This window comes from Pseudorca crassidens, chromosome 9 (genome assembly GCF_039906515.1).
Source record: "Pseudorca crassidens isolate mPseCra1 chromosome 9, mPseCra1.hap1, whole genome shotgun sequence".
NCBI classification, from domain to species: Eukaryota; Metazoa; Chordata; class Mammalia; order Artiodactyla; family Delphinidae; genus Pseudorca; species Pseudorca crassidens.
The window spans coordinates 7,224,222-7,242,258 of NC_090304.1; the positions used below are offsets into that span (position 1 = coordinate 7,224,222).

General features: G+C 60.8%; 1 protein-coding gene across 3 annotated transcripts; it reads left to right on the top strand.

Annotated features, from left to right (window-relative positions):
* Positions 1-532: 532 nt before the first annotated feature.
* Positions 533-18,020, top strand: LTBP3 (latent transforming growth factor beta binding protein 3). Of its 3 annotated transcripts, XM_067748336.1 has the most exons (28): positions 533-1,425; positions 4,326-4,655; positions 4,802-5,004; positions 5,192-5,297; positions 5,522-5,614; positions 5,777-5,899; positions 6,397-6,555; positions 6,642-6,827; positions 7,374-7,390; positions 7,467-7,539; positions 7,717-7,806; positions 9,621-9,746; positions 9,831-9,962; positions 10,082-10,210; positions 10,450-10,572; positions 10,814-10,936; positions 13,639-13,761; positions 14,010-14,129; positions 14,991-15,119; positions 15,431-15,598; positions 15,787-15,870; positions 16,153-16,281; positions 16,386-16,523; positions 16,625-16,765; positions 16,897-17,058; positions 17,156-17,236; positions 17,318-17,449; positions 17,601-18,020. In XM_067748336.1, the coding sequence occupies exons 1-28, from the start codon at positions 1,092-1,094 to the stop codon at positions 17,750-17,752; spliced, it is 3,906 nt and encodes a 1,301-aa protein (XP_067604437.1). In that variant the 5' UTR covers positions 533-1,091; the 3' UTR covers positions 17,753-18,020. The 3 variants fall into 3 exon arrangements, with proteins under 3 accessions (XP_067604437.1, XP_067604438.1, XP_067604439.1); XM_067748337.1 differs by lacking the exon at positions 7,374-7,390 and having other exon boundaries at positions 552-1,425; positions 6,642-6,828; positions 7,466-7,539; XM_067748338.1 differs by lacking the exon at positions 16,625-16,765 and having other exon boundaries at positions 552-1,425.
* Positions 18,021-18,037: the final 17 nt, after the last annotated feature.

Sequence of the window (18,037 nt, forward strand, 5' to 3'; positions counted from 1 at the left end):
GGCGAAGGGGCGGGGGCGGGGTGGGCATCAGGAAGCCATTTAGAGGGGGGTTGGCAGGGGACCTGGATTTCAAGCTTTGTTCCATCTGCTCCTTTTCTGGACCCCGCGGGCTTCTTCCTGGGACCCCGCTGGGGCCCTGGCTAAGGGGTGCCCCCTCCTCGAGTCCTCTCCTCCAGGGGGAGTGGACCAGTACTAATAAGAAGTGACTTCGGGGTGGTGAGACCCCCACATGTGCAAGGGAGGCTGCGCCAGGGCTGAGGGGCGTGGGTTCCAGCCCCACCTGCTCCCACTATCCGCGCGACCCTGGGGCAAGGCCCATCTTCCTACCCCGGCCTCGGTTTCCCACTTTGATGCTGCCGGGCGGAGGTGGGCGCGGGCCTTCCAGCCCCGCCCGGAGGAATCCGGCGGGGCGGCCAGCTGTCCCAGGTGAGGGCTCTCTGGAGCGGGCCCAGCGCGGCGGCGGCGGCGGGTTCCGGCGGGGCGGGCATCTGGGGCGGGGACCGCCCCCCAGCCTCCACCCGCTCGCACACCCTCGCTCCCCCAGGCGGCAGCGACGACGCTTTAAACAGAAAAAAACTGTCTCCCTGGCTCGGGGCCAGCATCCCAGCCCCCCTCGCCGCCGCCGCGCCGTGCTCCAGCCAGGGAAAACAACTGCTCACTTCTCCCTGAGTCCGCCCCGCGCGCTCCCTGCTTCCCGGCGGCCGCGGGAGCCCAGCCCGGCCGGGGGAGGCGCGGAGCGGGCCGGCCGCCCGGCCTTCCTCTCCCCTCGCTCCTCCTCTCCGCTTCAACTTGCTCCGGCCTCCTCGCTCCGGCCTCAGGTTGGGGCCTCCGCAGGCCCTCGGCCCCGTCTCGTGGCTGGGCTCCTTCCCGGGGCGGTGGAAGTTTCTGGGCTCCCCGCAGTCCAGCCTCCATCTCTTTGCCTCTCACTGGGCCCGCGCCCGCGCCTGCTGTCCCCTCCCCGCGCGCTTCCTCCCATCCTCTCCCTCGCTGCCCTCTCTACTCCTCTCCCGGGGCTCCCGGCTTGCTATTCCCCTCGGGCGCCGGGACCATCGCCCCTGCCCGGGCGCGCCCCCCGGGTTCTGCGGCCCCGGATGCCCGGGCCCCGTGGGGCTGCTGGCGGCCTGGCCCCTGAGATGCGCGGGGCCGGGGCGGCGGGGCTGCTGGCGCTGCTGCTGCTGCTGCTGCTGCTACTGCTGCTGGGCCCGGGCGGCGGGGCCGAGGGGGGGCCGGCGGGCGAGAGGGGCGCTGGCGGGGGCGGGGCGCTGGCCCGCGAGCGCTTCAAGGTGGTCTTTGCGCCGGTGATCTGCAAGCGGACTTGTCTCAAGGGCCAGTGTCGGGACAGTTGTCAGCAGGGCTCCAACATGACGCTCATCGGAGAGAACGGCCACAGCACCGATACGCTCACGGGCTCCGGCTTCCGCGTGGGTGAGGGCCGGGGACACGGGCAGGGGGAGCGGGGAAGGCAGGCACCTGGACAAATGAGGGGTACCTGGCAGCGTAAGCCACGTAGACCACGTGACCCTGGGGGTCGTGGGTTGAGAGAGCAGAGCCTGAGGGCCTGGGGCCCCAGGGGCTTCAGGGGGCTTGGGAGGCTAGAGTGCTGGGGCCAGAGTTGGGAGGGCTGCATGGAAGCCTGGACTTTACAGCTTTGGGTTGGCGTTGAGGCCTAAGGTGTGGGGTGATGCTGGGGTCCTGGATGACACAGGCCTCTAGGAAAGTGCTGGGTCCTGAGAGGGAGCCAGGGCCTGCAGCAGGGGCTTTTGAGGGATGTGAGCCGCGGGCAGGAGGTCTCAGAGAAGGGATAAGTATTCCCCCGAGAAACAGTCTTGCTGGAAGAAACAGGAAAAGTCTTTAAAAACTGTCTAAAGTAGGGCCTGCCAGTGGTAGACACCTGCATTCTCTGGGAGGAGGAGCTGAGGTCAGGGCTGGGAGTGAGGGAATTAGTTACTGGCAAGGTCTTAGAGGGGAGGGGTGTTGAGGCCTAACAAGTGGGGAGCAGGCCTGGAGGTAGGGGCTGGTTTGGGTCCTCAGCCTCTCCTCTTCCTGATGCCCCATCTATGCTTCCCCCATAAATCTTAACAGCTCTGCCTCAGAGTCTCTCCCCAACAAGCCGTGATAACTTCCCAGTTCCACCTGGAGTCCACCCCTTCCCCAACATCTCTCTGCAGAGGGCCAGGCCTGGGCTCAGCTCTCCTCCCTCAGGGCCCTGTGGGCCAGGCTGGGGGAGGTGTCCCAGCAGTAATTACCCTCCTGGACAGGGTAATTAGGCCAGGCCCAGGATGGTACCAGCAAAACAGCCCCTCTTACACATTCCTATACTCATGTACCCACTCAGACCTGAGGAACCCCACAGATGTGGGGTTCTCATGAGACGTGCAGGTGTGTCTGTCTGTGTGCGAGTGTGCACGTGCGTGCTTGCACGTGACACACCCACGGGGGTATGCCCGGCTTTGGAGTGGCACACTGGGATCAAGGACTTGTTTCTTGGTGTTGCCTTGGGTGCATGTCTGCAATCACTATGGGAGTGTTTATGTAAGCCTGTGTTGGTGTCAGAATGAGTCTGTGCATGTGTGTGTGATGAGATGGCTGTGCATGTGAGTATACGTGGGCCCGGCCTCCCAAGCCCCCTGGCCATCCTGCCCAGGCTGCTGTCTCCATCCGTGCTGCCCACATCCCCCAGGCTCGGTGCCCAGGCCACAGTGGGCGGGTGTCACAGGGAGGTCACCCTCACCGCTATGGGTGACTCATTGGGAGGCAGGAAGGAGAGGATCCTGCCTCCCCCGGCCCAGGACACACCCCTTCTGCCCTGAGAGACTGGCCCCAAGAGGCCGGGCAGGATGGGCTGGGCTGGGCTGGGATGCTCTTAGCCAGGCCCTGATGGCCATGCATGTGGGCCATCCCTCTGAGGCCCTTCAGGTGTCCAGAGAGCCTCAGCCCCACCTTCCCATCCTGGGAAGTGAGGGCAGCTATGTGGCAGGCAGGAGAGGGGCTGGGCCTGGTGTGTGAGCTCAGGTCCCCAAGGCTGGATTTCAGATATGAGTGTGTGACAGAAAGACAGAGATCCCATCCTCTCACTGAGCCACTCCTTCATTCATTCCCCCAGCACCTCCTCTGGCACCCAGAGCTGAGGCAGAGGGTGGGTAGGATCTGAGGAAAGGCTCTCTTCCTGGGGGAGGAGCTGAGCCTGGAAGGATAAGATGTGAATATGCAGAGATGGGGGACAAGGCTCTGAGGGGGCGGGAAAGGCATGATTAAAGTCAGGGAGGCAGAAGATGTGGTACATTTGTAGGGGACGGGAGATGAGTCCTGGAGCATAAGGTGCACATGGAAAGAGCAGGGGGGGATGGGCTGAAAGAAGGTTCCTTCTGGGCCACAGGAGAGCAAGGAAGCAAGCTGTGAGCAGGGGTGTGACTGTGCCAGAGCTTTGCCTGAAGCAAGTTTCTCTGGGGGCGCTTGGGATGTTGACAGGCAGGGGAATGGCAGAGGGCATGGGGAGGAGGGAAGATGGATTATGAGATATTATAGAGGCCAGAACTGGCCCGAGTGGGAGCAGGAGAGATGGAGTATCAAGGCTCAGTTATGAGTGACTGGGCAGGTGGGGATTCCCAGTGGTGGTTCAAGGCCAAGTGGAGGTGGGGAGGCAAGATGCTGATTTCTGACAGGGTCCCCTGGGTGGAGGTGCTTAAGAGAGGTCCTGGAGAGGGATAGCTCAAGTTGGCAATGGTGAGGTGTGGGCCCTGGGATGGCAAGACAAAGAGAGGGAGGGAGAGCCCAGAGAGGGCTGAATCAGGGGAAGAATTTAGGGGTGAGGAGGAGGAAGCACCAGAGAGAGATTGGATTTCCAGGAAAGGCCTAAGGGAGGGAAAGGCTATTCCGTCATCATCATCATCATCATCATCATTTGCTACTACTTATTAAGGACCCACTGTGTATTAGGCACTACGCTAAGCATTGCCCCATTCAATAGACAGGACAGTCCTACAGATGAGGACACTGAGGCACAGGGAGGGGAAGTAAGTTGCTCAGGGCCACACAGTTGGCACATGGCCTCCTATCTAGGATTTAAGTCCAAGACTTAAGACTCCAGTGGCCCCATGGGTATAAGGATGTTGGGGGACTTACAGGGTAGTGTGTGTGTGTGTGTGTGTGTGTGTGTGTGTGTGTGTGTGTGAGATGTGTTACAAAAACCAGCTTCCCAGGGAGGACAGAACTGGTGGGTGGCAAGGAAGCAGGGAGGAGGGGAAGAGACAGGATGTGGGTGAGGGACTGGGCCTGGGGGCTGGGACAGGGGTCTGCTTGGGCCCTGATCCACCTTTCCTCCCCAGTGGTGTGCCCTCTGCCCTGCATGAACGGCGGCCAGTGCTCCTCCCGAAACCAGTGCCTGTGTCCCCCGGACTTCACCGGTCGCTTCTGCCAGGTGCCCGCTGGAGGAACCGGCGGGGGCACTGGCGGCTCAGGCCCTGGGCTTGGTCGGGCTGGGGCCCTGTCCACAGGCGCGCTGCCTCCCCTGGCTCAGGAAGGCGAGTCTGTGGCCAGCAAGCACGCCATCTACGCGGTCCAGGTGATCGCCGATCCGCCGGGGCCCGGGGAGGGGCCCCCTGCCCAGCATGCAGCCTTCCTGGTGCCCCTCGGGCCAGGACAGATCTCAGCGGAAGGTACCAGGCAACGGGCAGACCCCGGAAGGCCGAGGCGGGCGGGGAGTAGGGTGGCAGGTCCCGGGCGGAAGCCAGCCCTGGAGGACCGCCACACTGCCAACCAGCCCTGCGGGGCAGCCCTGAAGCCGCTGTGCCCCGCCCCCCAGTGCAGGCCCCACCCCCTGTGGTGAACGTGCGCGTCCACCACCCGCCCGAGGCCTCCGTCCAAGTGCACCGCATCGAAGGGCCCAACGCCGAGGGCCCAGCCCCCTCCCAGCACCTGCTGCCGCACCCCAAGCCCCCGCATCCTCGACCACCCACCCAGAAGCCCCTGGGCCGCTGCTTCCAGGACACGCTGCCCAAGCAACCCGTGAGTGAATCCACAGTCGCCGCTGGACCGGCCTTTCAGTCTCTCAGGGCTGCCCTGTTCCAACCCACCCGGATTGCTCAAAACTGGGGGTGTCCTGCAGGTTGAGTGGAGGAGGAAAAGGGCCTCAGGAGGGAGGCCAGGTCGGGGCTGGGCACCCTGTGACCCCTGTCCACACTCCTCTCCCTAGTGTGGCAGCAATCCCCTCCCCGGCCTCACCAAGCAGGAAGACTGCTGTGGAAGCATCGGCACAGCCTGGGGCCAGAGCAAGTGCCACAAGTGCCCCCAGCTGCAGTGTGAGTGCCTTGGCTCAGTGAGACCTCCCTCCCACTCCCCACAGGGTGGTTCCGCCCACACCCCTCTCAGCCCTGCAGTGGCAGACTCCAGTCCAAGCAGCCTGAGCCTCTCACTGCCCATCCAATTCCCCTCAGCGTCCCACCCTGCCTGTCTCCAGTGCCCTCCCTTCCCTCTCTGCAGGCCCCCCAAGGTCCTCTCCTGCCATGCTCTCCTCTCTCTGCAGACACAGGGGTGCAGAAGCCAGGGCCTGTACGTGGGGAGGTGGGCACTGACTGCCCCCAGGGCTACAAGAGGCTCAACAGCACACACTGCCAGGGTACAGCCGGCTGGAGACTCTGTGGGCTGGAGGGGTAACTGGGGGAGGCCCTACGGTGGACAGGGGGGCGGTGGGGCAGGGGCAGAACCCTGAGGTTCTTGGAGCATCTTGCTGTCACCCTATGGCCCCAGACTGGAGGGACCAAACTCTCACTTACCACAGACATCAATGAGTGCGCGATGCCAGGCATGTGTCGCCATGGTGACTGCCTCAACAACCCTGGCTCCTATCGCTGTGTCTGCCCACCTGGCCATAGCTTGGGCCCCTCCCGCACACAGTGCATTGGTGAGACTGGGGGATCCTTGGAGGTCACAAAGCATGGGTGGGAGGTTAAGCCTCCAAACAGTAAGGATCAGAGGTCACAGAAGTCAGAGTGAGGTCAAGGGCTGGCCGCAGGTGAAACAAGGCCCAGAGCAGATAGGGTCAGGGATCAGTGGGTTCAGGAGTTGCATGAGATCTGGGGTTAGAGGTCGCATGGGGTCAGGGATTATATGGAGTCAAGGTCATATGAGACCATGGGCTTGATGAGTGGGAGGGATAAAGTCTAGAGCAGCTAGAATCAGGGGTCAATGGGGTCAGTGGTCACCGAAGTTTCAGGTGTTACATGAGGTCAGAATAACACAGGTTTCAGGGGTCATATGAATTCAGGGTCACGTGCGATCAGGGGCCACATGAGGATTAAGCGTTGTCTGGGCCAGAGAGGCAAGGTCTGGAGCAGACAGGAAGGGGGATGTGGGCAGTGTTCAGGCCCAGATGCCCATGCCCACCACTGGCCCCTGCAGCGGACAAGCCAGAGGAGAAGAGCCTATGTTTCCGCCTGGTCAGCCCTGAGCACCAGTGCCAGCACCCGCTGACCACGCGCCTCACCCGCCAACTCTGCTGCTGCAGTGTTGGCAAGGCCTGGGGCACCAGGTGCCAGCGCTGCCCAGCTGATGGCACTGGTGAGCCTGGGGCATTTGTGGCTGGGGGGCTGTCTGTGTGCCTATCCAGGAAATGCTCACTTCTCTGCCCCTTGCTCTGGCCGCAGCTGCCTTCAAGGAGATCTGTCCAGCTGGGAAGGGGTACCACATCCTCACCTCCCATCAGACGCTCACCATTCAGGGTGAAAGTGACTTCTCCCTTTTCCTGCACCCTGATGGGCCACCCAAGCCCCAGCAGCTCCCTGAGAGCCCCAGCCGGGCACCACCACCTGAGGACACAGAGGAAGAGAGAGGTCTGGCCTGACCCCTCCTGTTACCTGACAGTTGCTGAACCCCTAGGTCTGACACCTTGACCCTTGATCCACGGATATGACCTGAGTCTAACGTCTAACTCCTAGTCCCAGACCAGCACTGACCCCCAGAGCTGATACTCTGACCCCTAACCAATGTTGTAACTACCCCAGAATTAACCCCTGATCAACAGAATTTGACCACTTATTGCTCTCCAGATTCAATCCTCTGACTTCCAGGACCCCTTTGATTTCCAGACCAGGGCACTAATGCAGCTCAAATGCTGCCCCTAGATCTGACCTTCTGACCGCTGACCCAGGGATTTGACCCTGGCTATAACCTCCCAAGCCAAGGACCTTGTCCAACCATTGCTTCACTGACCTGTGATGGAAACACTCCCTGACCTCAGGATCTAACCCTTGATGCTTGATCCAGACATGATCGCTGAACTCTTAGGGACCCTGACCACAAATACCCAAGTGCCAATCCCAGATTTGACTCCCTTCTCCCAGCCCAACACTTAATGGCCCCATCTTCTTCCCTTCTAGGGGTGAGCACAGACTCAGTGAGTATGAGAGCCCAGGTGGGAGGGGCAGGGAGGCCAAGGAGACACAGAGGGCTCATGTTGCTGTCACCCGCAGCCAGTGATCGAAGAGCAGTCCTCGCAGCAGAGCCACCCGACTGTCACCACATCTCCTGCCCGGCCCTACCCTGGTGAGCTGGACACCGTAGGAACCAGTCCTCAGGGGCTGTCACTGCCAGGGAAGTTCACAGTCTAGTCACCAGGGGGCGGTGAAGCTGGGTGTGAAGTTCCCAGCCGGTGACCTGCGGAGAGAGGGGCGGCGCTCTCAGCTTCCTCACCAGCTGACGAGTGTGCCCTGCTGCCCGCAGAGTTGATCTCCCGGCCCTCGCCGCCCTGGTTCCTGCCCGACTTGCCCCCGTCCCGAAGTGCGGTAGAGATCGCCCCTACTCAGGTCACAGGTAAGACCCGCCCACCTAGGCCACGCCCGAGGTAAGCCACGCCCCTAACAGTTTTTCTCCTCCCTTACCCCCTTCAATCATTCCCGAGCACTAAAACATCCAGGGTTTACTGTGTGCCAGGCCCTGGGCTGGGCGCTGTGGAAGCCTCGGTGTGCAGCAGAGATCCCACTCTGCCCTCAACTGATCCGGGTATTATGGTGGTCAGCCCAGGCCAAAGGCATTTATTCACATATTCTACAACTATTTATTGAGCACCTACTATGTGTAGGCACTGTTTAAGTGCTGGGGATACAGTAATAAGCAAAACAGACAAAAGTTCCCTATCCTTGTGGAGTAGACAGACAACAAACAGATCAATGAGTCCAAATCTGGTATGTCTTATAAATGCTATGAAAAAAAAAATAGAGAAGGAAGGAAGTCTGGGTGGAGGGGGTGGGGGGTGATAATATGCACGGTGGCAATGAGAGAAGGCTTTCTGAGCAGGGCTTTAAAGATTGTTAGAAATTAACAACGAGAAGTGGGAAAGAAATGGGCGGGTTGGGAAAAAGGACATTCCAGTTTGGGCAGAAGTTTGGGCAAAGGCATGGAAACATGAAACCCTGGTTTCATGGAGCAGGGAGAAACCACACACACAGATCAGTGTTTCTGAACTAGGGGAGGACTGGCTCAGGGAGCCTTGTTAAGAGGCTTGGGTTTGATCCCAAAGGCTGTGGGAAGTGTCTGCAGGGTTTTGGGCATCGTAGTAATTGCTAGCTATGGCTGAACAGTTGCCCTGGGCCAGGCACTGACTGAAGAGTTTTACATACTAAATACCGTTTACCCTTCTCATACTCTGTGAAGTGGGCACTGTTAGCCTCGTTTTCCAGATGAGAAAATTGCGGCTAAGGGAGGTTCAGGGACTGGTCCCAGGTCACACAGCTGAGCCAGATTCAAGCCCATGTCTCTGGTCTCCAAAGCCACAAGGAAGCCACCAGCCTGGTTGAAAACCGGAGGTTAGATGAGCTCCTGGTGGAAGGTGACTGCCCTGGAAGTCTGCACAGGCTAGGAACCACCCAGGGACAGTCTGGGGGCTGTGGGAATGTGGAGGAAGAGACACATGCTGAGGCTTCTCAGAGGAGGGGGTGTTAAGGATGCCTAGGGAGAGGCATCTCAAAGAGAACAGCCTGCAAGAGCCCACTGGCCAGGTGTGTTTGGGAACGGGTAGAGTTCAGCATCAAGGCCTGGGCTGCATGGGGCAGGGCTCAGGGGAGGGACCACAACGGGGAGAGGTGGAGGCACGAAGTACTAGGAATCGTAGGAAATAGGGTGAGGAGGATTCCTGGATCTGACCACTTATGCACAACCATGTGTGAGCCAGGATTCCCAGGAAACCAGCTCCTGTCTGCCTTGGGAGGGGGAGGAAAACCACTGTTCTGGAATGGGGGGGGGCAGGTCCCTAAGGCAAAGGGTGTTGGTTCACTGATCTAGAGGATGTTTGTGTGGGTGAGGCTGCAGGGTTTGAGGTATTGAGGTTACTGGGGTCAGGGTATCATAAGTGGGGATAGAAGTATCAAGGTTTCCTGGAGTTGAGGAGATAGGGATGTCAGGGACCTGGGGTCATGGTTTGGGGCTGCCAGAGGTTGTGATGTTGGGCTTATCTGTGATGGAGGTGTAGGGAATCCTAGGATTGGAGCACCCGAGCTTAGGGTGCGACCCGGCCCAGGTATCCGGGTCGTTAGTAATGGGCTATCCAGGTCCTCCCTGGGGACGTGGCAGAAAGTGAATGCTCCCTGCCTGGACCCCTGACCTACCGCCCCACCCCCCAACCCCGGCAGAGACGGACGAGTGCCGACTGAACCAGAACATCTGTGGCCACGGGGAGTGCGTCCCGGGACCCTCGGACTATTCCTGCCATTGTAACCCGGGCTACCGGTCGCATCCGCAGCACCGCTACTGCGTGGGTGAGCGTGGCGAGTGGGTGGCGCGGGGGCGGCCCTGGCTCCCGACAGACCTCTGACGCCTCTCCGCCCGCGCGCCCTTCTCAGACGTGAACGAGTGCGAGGCGGAGCCGTGCGGCGCCGGGAGGGGAATCTGCATGAACACCGGCGGCTCCTACAACTGCCACTGCAACCGCGGCTACCGCCTGCACGTCGGCGCCGGGGGGCGCTCGTGCGTGGGTGAGCACGGCCGGGCCGGGGGTGGCGCTGGGGCTAGGTGGACCTGGGGGGCTCTCCCGACCGCATGTAATCCCCTCCGCCGCCTTGCACTCCCCTCGCGCCCCCTTCCTCCCGCTCAGACCTGAACGAGTGTGCCAAGCCCCACCTGTGCGGCGACGGCGGCTTCTGCATCAACTTTCCCGGTCACTACAAGTGCAACTGCTACTCCGGCTACCGGCTCAAAACCTCTCGACCGCCCGTGTGCGAAGGTGGGGAAGACCCCATCCAGACCGCCGGGGGTCCTCAGCGGTCCCTCGGCCTGGGGTGGGGGCGGAGGGCCTCACCCCCGTCTCTGCCCAGCTCTGAGCCTCTCAGAGGTTTCGGTCCGGAGCCCAGAGGGCCTGCTTCGCCTTGTCGATTTGTGACGAAGGGAGGCCCTGCCGAGGACGCTGAGCGCCTGGCCGGCCACGTTGTCCCCAAACGAGTCCTATTCCTCCCTACTGTGCAGACATCGACGAGTGCCGAGACCCTAGTTCCTGCCCAGATGGCAAATGCGAGAACAAACCTGGGAGCTTCAAGTGCATTGCCTGTCTGCCTGGCTACCGCAGCCAGGGGGGCGGGGCCTGCCGCGGTAAGGGCGAGGCATGGGTTCGGGGTAGGGTAGGGGGCGGGGCCTCGAAAGCAAATGGGCGGGGCCCTTCGGGAGTCGCCCCTGTGATGGAGCGGGGGTAATGGCGGTGGAAGTCACTTCCAGACTGGGCGTCCTTCCTGGGAGTAGAGGACCCCCCCCATCCCGGGCGGAGGGGGCTCCCACCCCCTCACAGTGCATCATCCGGTGGGGCGGAATCCGAGGCGAACCTTCTCCGCTGCAGACGTGAACGAGTGCGCCGAGGGCAGCCCCTGCTCACCCGGCTGGTGCGAGAACCTCCCGGGCTCCTTCCGCTGCACGTGCGCCCAGGGCTATGCGCCCGCGCCGGACGGCCGCAGTTGCCTGGGTGAGCTCCAGCCCTCCCCGCCCTGCTACCCGCCACCCATTCACGCGCCGAAGCTGGGGACTGGGTCACCCCGTCTGTCGGACGGGTGGGCAGGAGGTAGCTAATTCACAGACACCGCCCCTTCACTGATCCACTCACTACTTTCCTCAGCGGACCTGGCGGAGGAGGGGGCGACCAGAATTTCTATGTAGGAAGGATCTTAGGAGGCAAAGCTTGAAGCTGCGTTTGCAAAGCACGTTACTTAAATTTGAGGGGGGAAAAAAGATATAAAAGGAAGGGGATGTTAGTAGTCCCCCCGACACTAATATTTCTTATGTATCAGGAGGAAGGCTGAGGGCTGGGATTCAGAGAAACTGGAGAACAGTAGACACCAACTGTAGAGCGCAGGCCTGTAGAACTGGATGGAGTTTGGGTGTTCCTGGGAAACCTCAGCAGGGCTGGGAGAAGGGGAGGTCTGAGTGCTCTTAAAGGATCAACAGGAGTTAACCAAGCGAAGAAAGGTGAGAGGGAAGAGCATGCCAGGCGCAGCGCCAGCGAAGTCAGAGGCAAACACCAGCACGGAGTGTACAGGGAATGTAAGGTGTAAGCAGGGGATGGGGGCTGAGGCTGGCCGGTGAGGGGCAGGTCCCCACGCCCTGAAGGGCCCACCTAAGCCCTGCCCAGGAGGTTGAGCTTCGCCCTGAGGTTATTAGGAGGCACCTGAAGCATTTTAAGGGGAAGAATGGCAAGACTGGCCATTTGTTTTAGAAAGTTCCCTGATGCCCATTGTGGAGAGTGGCTGGAGGTCTGGTGGGGACTCAGGACAGAGACAGTGGTGGACCTGATGAGAATAGAGGCCTAAGGATGGTCGTGAGGTTATGTGATATTAGAGAAATATTAGAACGCGTTACCTGGGCTGCTTGTGAACTGAATGTCAAGGTGGAAGAGAGAGGGGAGTAAGGGATCCTTAGGTTTCCAGTCTGGGTGAGTCAGTGGGTTCTGCTCACCGGGATAGGGTCCCCTGGGGTGGGGCATGTTTGAGAAGGAAGACATTAAGTTTCATGTTGGACAGTTGAGCAGGTGGCCCCTGTGGGCCTTTCAGCTGGCAATGCCAGCAGAGGGTGGGCCATACTGATTGGAAACCTTGGGCCAGACACACCCAACTGGAACTGGGTATTGTGGGGGTGTGGATCCTTGGGGTGTCACTGGGAGGGTGTGAAGCCTTGGGGGTGTGCCCTGGGAGGAGCTGCAGAGACTTGAGGTGTCACTGGGGGTGTATGGAGCCTCGGGGTAGGCACTGGGGAGAGCTGTGGAGCCTCGGGGTGCAGTCAAGGATGGTGGGTCCGGTGAGGGGAGCCTTGGCAGAGCCTTGTGGATACTGCCACGTCGGCAGAAGGCAGGGGAATTGGAGCAGGAGGTGGCGGAGCAGAGGTGGTGGGAGGGCCCAGGGAGCACTAGCTGAGAAGCTGGGGAGCGGAGGCATGCAGGGAAGAGGAGGATGAGGTAAATGCAACAGAGAGCTTCTTGTAAAATAAGGACTAGCTGGGGAGACGAGAAGGTCCTTGGTGGCCTTGGCAGGGGAGCTTCCGTGGCATGACGGGAGGCCAGAAGATGCAGGCAGCAAGTGAGGAGGAGTGAGACCTGGGATCACCAGAGTGGGGTGTAGGATGTTGGCTGAGGAGAACAGTAGAGGTTTGGAACTGCCCAAGAGCACGGGGGCTACCTAGGGGCTTTCGAGTGTCAAGGCTTGAGAGGAGGAGGAGAGGGTAGCGCTAGCCATGCTGAGGATCTGGCTGGGCTGGAGGCCAGAGGGAGTGGAGTGGCTCCAGCCCCGCTCAGCACCCAGGATCCTGAGAAGCAGGCTAGGGCTCTGACTTTGCCAGACCAGTGAGGAGGAAGGAGAGGTGTTCATGGGCCCTTGCTAGAGGAGGTAGAGTTGGGGGCTTGAGAACAGCGGAGGCAGCGGGAAGGAAGCTGCGTCTGAGGTGTCCAAGAGGGGGCAGATCCCAGCCCCTTGCACCGAGAGTGAGTGGCTGGCATTGAGGTGAAGGTCACAGAAACTGAGGGATGAAGGACTGTAAGGTCAGAGGCTGGGCCTGGCTGTCCAAATGGACGTTGAAAACTCGTAGGATGGGGAGGAAGGGAGAGGGAGAGGGACTAGGAAGGTGGGTGCTGACAACAATAGAGAGGCTGGCTTGGGGGCCAAGTGCACCTCAGAGGAAGAGTGTGGTTTGAAAGGGGTCTGGGGTGTGGGCAACGACCAGCTTCCACCAGAAAGGACTGCAGAGAAGCATGCTCTCAGAGCCAAGTCCCTTTACTGCACAAGCAGAACAAGTTTATTCTGTGAGACCAAAGATATAGGGGAGCTTATTTACATGGGAAGGAAGGCAGCCACGGCAGGGGGGGGAAGGGCAAGAGCAGCTGTGAGAGCAGTTGGGGCAAAAGGAAGCCCAGGGCAGAATGAGATTGTTTGGTGAGAACAGATGAAGGATGGGGAGGCCTGAGTTCTTTGGAATCATACGTGGCCCAGGGTTCCTGGCAGCACCTGGTCTGGTCGTTAGGGCATAGTGTGCCACACAGGAGCAGAGTGAGGGTCCCATGCTTTTCTCCAGCTCCACTCACCTCAGCTCTGGTGCTCCAGGCCATGGGCAGGAGTGGGAAAAGGGTAGCAGAGGCCCAAGACCGTCCCATCCTGGCCCTCTGACAGCCCCTGTGCCCCATAGATGTGGATGAGTGTGAGGCTGGGGACGTGTGTGACAACGGCATCTGCACCAACACGCCAGGCTCCTTCCAGTGTCAGTGCCTCTCTGGCTACCATCTGTCAAGGGACCGGAGCCACTGTGAGGGTGAGGGGGCCCTTGAGTTGGGGGGCTGACCTGTTCCTCCCTACCCCAAGACCTCCACTGCCCAGGCGCCAAGCCCAGGGGCTACCTGTAAACAAGCCAGGCACTCCCATGGCCAGCCCCCATCCAGATGCAAGATGAGGCCTGGGGTGTGGGCCCTACCCAGGGCTCTTTGGGAAGCCTTGGAAGCCTCAGGCTGTGTGTGATTGGGCTTAGCCCCTGAGATTCTCCCCCTCTTTGATTCCCTACAGACATTGATGAGTGTGACTTTCCCGCAGCCTGCATTGGGGGTGATTGCATCAACACCAATGGCTCCTATCGATGTCTCTGTCCCCAGGGGCATCGGCTGGTAGGCGGCCGGAAGTGCCAAGGTATGGGGGGATTGGCTGAGAGCTCCCGAGGAGCAATGGCAGGCAGCAGTAATCTCCTAGACACACTATTGATCTGTCTTTCCATCCATCCATCCACTCACTCATCCTTCTACTCTTTCACTGAAAACAACAACAGTGATAATGACAGTAATTAACGGTGCTTATTACTATGTGCCAAATCACCTCTGTATGCATTCATCCAACAAGAGTTTACTGAGCAGCTAATATTTTCCAGGTTCTGTGCTATATACTAGATATTGAGCAATGACCCAGGGCTCCCAGCTAGGGGAGACTGACATGTAAATTGATTCTTACAGTTCAGGGTGCTGGGTGCCAAAAGAGGTCTGGACTAGTGATTTATTCCAACAGTTGAATTGGAACTTGAAGCATAAATAGGGTTCCCTAAAGCATAAATAGATTCCCTAAGCAGAGAAAAGCATGGGATGGTATTCCAGGCCCAAAGAACAGTATTTTCAAAGCACAGAGATCCGGAAGAAACTAGTTGTGTTTTAAGGGAGAGTAGACACCTATGCCCTAAGCACAGAGCTGAGGGTGTTGGTGGTTTAGAGTAAAGGGTGATGAGACTTAAAGATATTGGGAGACCAAACTGAAAGTCCCCAAATGCTGAGCTGAGAGTTAGGACTTCATTCTGTTAGGTTTTATGAAGAATAATACATCGAGTGTGCACACAACTACCCACATGCACAGACAGACGCGAGTGGATTTCCTGTCATGTGTACTTTGAAGTCACAGTGGAAATTCAGGTTCTGATCTTGTGTGAGGCCCTTGAGGCATACTCCCGGGGAAAGAGGGGCTCATTTCCCTCTGAGTGATTCTTTCTGCTCACCTCACTCCCTGAAGACATAGATGAGTGCAGCCAGGACCCAGGTCTGTGCCTTCCCCATGGGGCCTGTGAGAACCTGCAGGGCTCCTACGTTTGCGTCTGCGATGAAGGCTTCATGCCCACCCAGGACCAGCACGGCTGTGAGGGTGAGTGCCCTCTCGGATTCCTCCTCAATCTAGACAACTCCCTTGAGCTGCAGATGGGGCTCAGAGTTGTATCCTGGTCCCACCCTCTGGAATGTGGTGAACAGGAAGAAATCTCTTTTTGCCTGGGAGAGCCCGGTGGGGCCAGACCTCGCAGGAGGGCCCTGAATGCCACATTGAGGACGGAGCTTGGCTTTCACAGTGCAGCTAAGGGGAGCCAGGGGATGTGGGGGAATAGAGGGATGAGGTTGGTGGGCAGCGTGGACAGGCAAAGACATTCTGCAGGAATCTGAGCTGCTCTCCCCTCCCCTCAGAGGTGGAGCAGCCCCACCACAAGAAGGAGTGCTACCTTAACTTCGATGACACCGTGTTCTGCGACAGTGTACTGGCCACCAATGTCACCCAGCAGGAGTGCTGCTGCTCCCTGGGGGCTGGCTGGGGAGACCACTGCGAGATCTATCCCTGCCCAGTCTACAGCTCAGGTCAGGAGCCGGGCAGGCCCTTTCCTTTTTCTGAGCCTCAGTTTCTTCATTTGGAAACGGTCTGGGGGAGAGACCCCCTCCCTGGGTAGGTGGGAAATGAGGCGAGAGCTCTGACCTGTGCCCGACAGCCAGCACACACGCGCTCAATCCTGCCTCCTTCCTTCCCCACGGCCACTATCTCGCTGTAGCTGAGTTCCACAGCCTTTGCCCGGACGGGAAGGGCTACACCCAGGACAACAACATTGTCAACTACGGCATCCCAACTCACCGTGGTAAGCCCCAACACGGCTCCGCCCGCCGAGGTTTGGACCGCCCCGATCCCGCCAGTGCTTGTCAGTGGCGGGTACTGGGGTAAGGCCCGCCCACTCCCTCACCGACTGCCCCGCCCCTCCACAAAGCCCCGCCCCACCACTCTTGCGTCAGCATTCGGAAAAGCCCCTCGTACAGAGTTTTCGTCCCTTCCACCGTAAGCCCCACCCACACGTTCTCTGCTGCGGGGCCTAAGTGGCCACGCAGGTAGAGGGCGAGGGCGCCCACGGCCTGTCACTCCGCAGACATCGACGAATGCATATTGTTTGGGGCGGAGATCTGCAAGGAGGGCAAGTGCGTGAACACGCAGCCTGGCTACGAGTGCTACTGCAAGCAAGGCTTCTACTACGACGGGAACCTGCTGGAATGCGTGGGTGAGTGCAGCCGGCCCCCGTGGCCGCGGGAAAGCAGCCGGGAGACACGCACAACCACCCGACTCGGGGCCGGTTCCTACCACTCGTGCTTTTCCTCCCCTCAGACGTGGACGAGTGCTTGGACGAGTCTAACTGCCGGAATGGCGTGTGTGAGAACACGCGCGGTGGCTACCGCTGCGCCTGCACGCCCCCGGCCGAGTACAGCCCGGCGCAGCGCCAGTGTCTGAGCCCAGAGGAGATGGGTGAGGCTCGGGTCGGCCAGCTGGGGAAACAGGAGGGAGGCTGGCCGAGCCGAGCTGTGACTTCCACCCCTACACACCCATCATCCCCTCGCTGCCCGTAGACGTGGACGAGTGCCAGGACCCCGCAGCCTGCCGCCCTGGCCGCTGCGTCAACCTGCCGGGCTCCTACCGCTGCGAGTGCCGCCCGCCCTGGGTGCCCGGGCCCTCTGGCCGCGACTGCCAGCTCCCCGAGAGCCCGGCCGGTGAGGGCAAGGGTCATCTTGGGCTCTCCAGAGCCCTGTCCGCTGCCTGGAGACCCGGGGCCGCGGTTCCCCCGAGGGTGGGTTGGAGCGGGGGAGGGCGCTCCTCCCTGACGCCGGGTCCCCCTCCGCAGAGCGTGCCCCGGAGCGGCGGGACGTGTGCTGGAGCCAGCGCGGAGAGGACGGCATGTGTGCGGGCCCCCTGGCCGGGCCCGCCCTCACCTTCGACGACTGCTGCTGTCGCCAGGGCCGAGGTTGGGGAGCCCAGTGCCGCCCGTGCCCGCCGCGCGGCGCCGGTGAGCCGGCCCGGGAGGGGTTGCCCGGGAGGGAGTTTGGGGCGGGAGCCGGGGTGAATCGACGCCGCAGACGTCTGACCGCCCCCTGCCCTCTCAGGGTCCCACTGCCCGACGTCGCAGAGTGAGAGCAATTCCTTCTGGGACGCGAGTCCCCTGCTGCTGGGAAAGCCCCCGCGAGGTGAGTGTAAAGGGAGGGACAGAGGCGGGGTCCGCGGCCATCGCTGGGATTGGTGTTGACGTCTGCATTCTCCCGGCGCAGAAGAGGACAGCTCGGAGGAGGATTCAGACGAGTGCCGCTGCGTGAGCGGCCGCTGTGTGCCTCGGCCGGGCGGCGCAGTGTGCGAGTGTCCTGGTGGCTTCCAGCTAGACGCCTCCCGCGCGCGCTGCGTCGGTGAGCAGGGCCGAGGGGCGGGGCAGTGGAGGGGCGGGGCCAGAGGCGGGCGGGGCGGGGCCCTGCAGAACCCCGCCTGGACCGGAAGCCCAGCGCGCCGCGCGGCTCCGGCTCCGTCGCGAAGTCCGCACCTGTTAACCCCCACACCCAGACATCGACGAGTGCCGAGAGCTGAACCAGCGCGGGCTACTATGCAAGAGCGAGCGCTGCGTGAACACGAGCGGTTCCTTCCGCTGCGTCTGCAAAGCTGGCTTCGCGCGCAGCCGCCCGCATGGAGCTTGCGTGCCCCAGCGCCGCCGCTGACACCACCCTCGGTCTGGACCTCGGCAATCACCGAGGAGTTTCTGACCGACACTTGGGGCGAGCTCCGCCTCTCGCTTGTACCCTGACTCGGGGCTCGGACCCAGGGACCCTTCGGGGCCCGCAGACCCCTTCCCCGAGCCCCGTGTTCCAAGGGTGCCCATACCAGCTCCACCCGGTTCATAGGCAGATGTTGGGTCTCTCTGGCGCTGCCGGCCTTCCTTCCAGAGGGCGTTTCCCAGAAACTGATAAATCAGATCGTGCCTCTTTACTCTGGGTTTTCGAAGT

Coding starts and splice junctions, on each gene's coding strand:
- LTBP3 (XM_067748336.1), top strand. CDS start 1,092: ATGCCCGGGCCCCGTGGGGCTGCTGGCGGCCTGGCCCCTGAGATGCGC. Junction 16,766..16,896: donor GCTCCCCGAGAGCCCGGCCG/GTGAGGGCAAGG, acceptor CCCCCTCCGCAG/AGCGTGCCCCGGAGCGGCGG. Junction 17,059..17,155: donor GTGCCCGCCGCGCGGCGCCG/GTGAGCCGGCCC, acceptor CTGCCCTCTCAG/GGTCCCACTGCCCGACGTCG.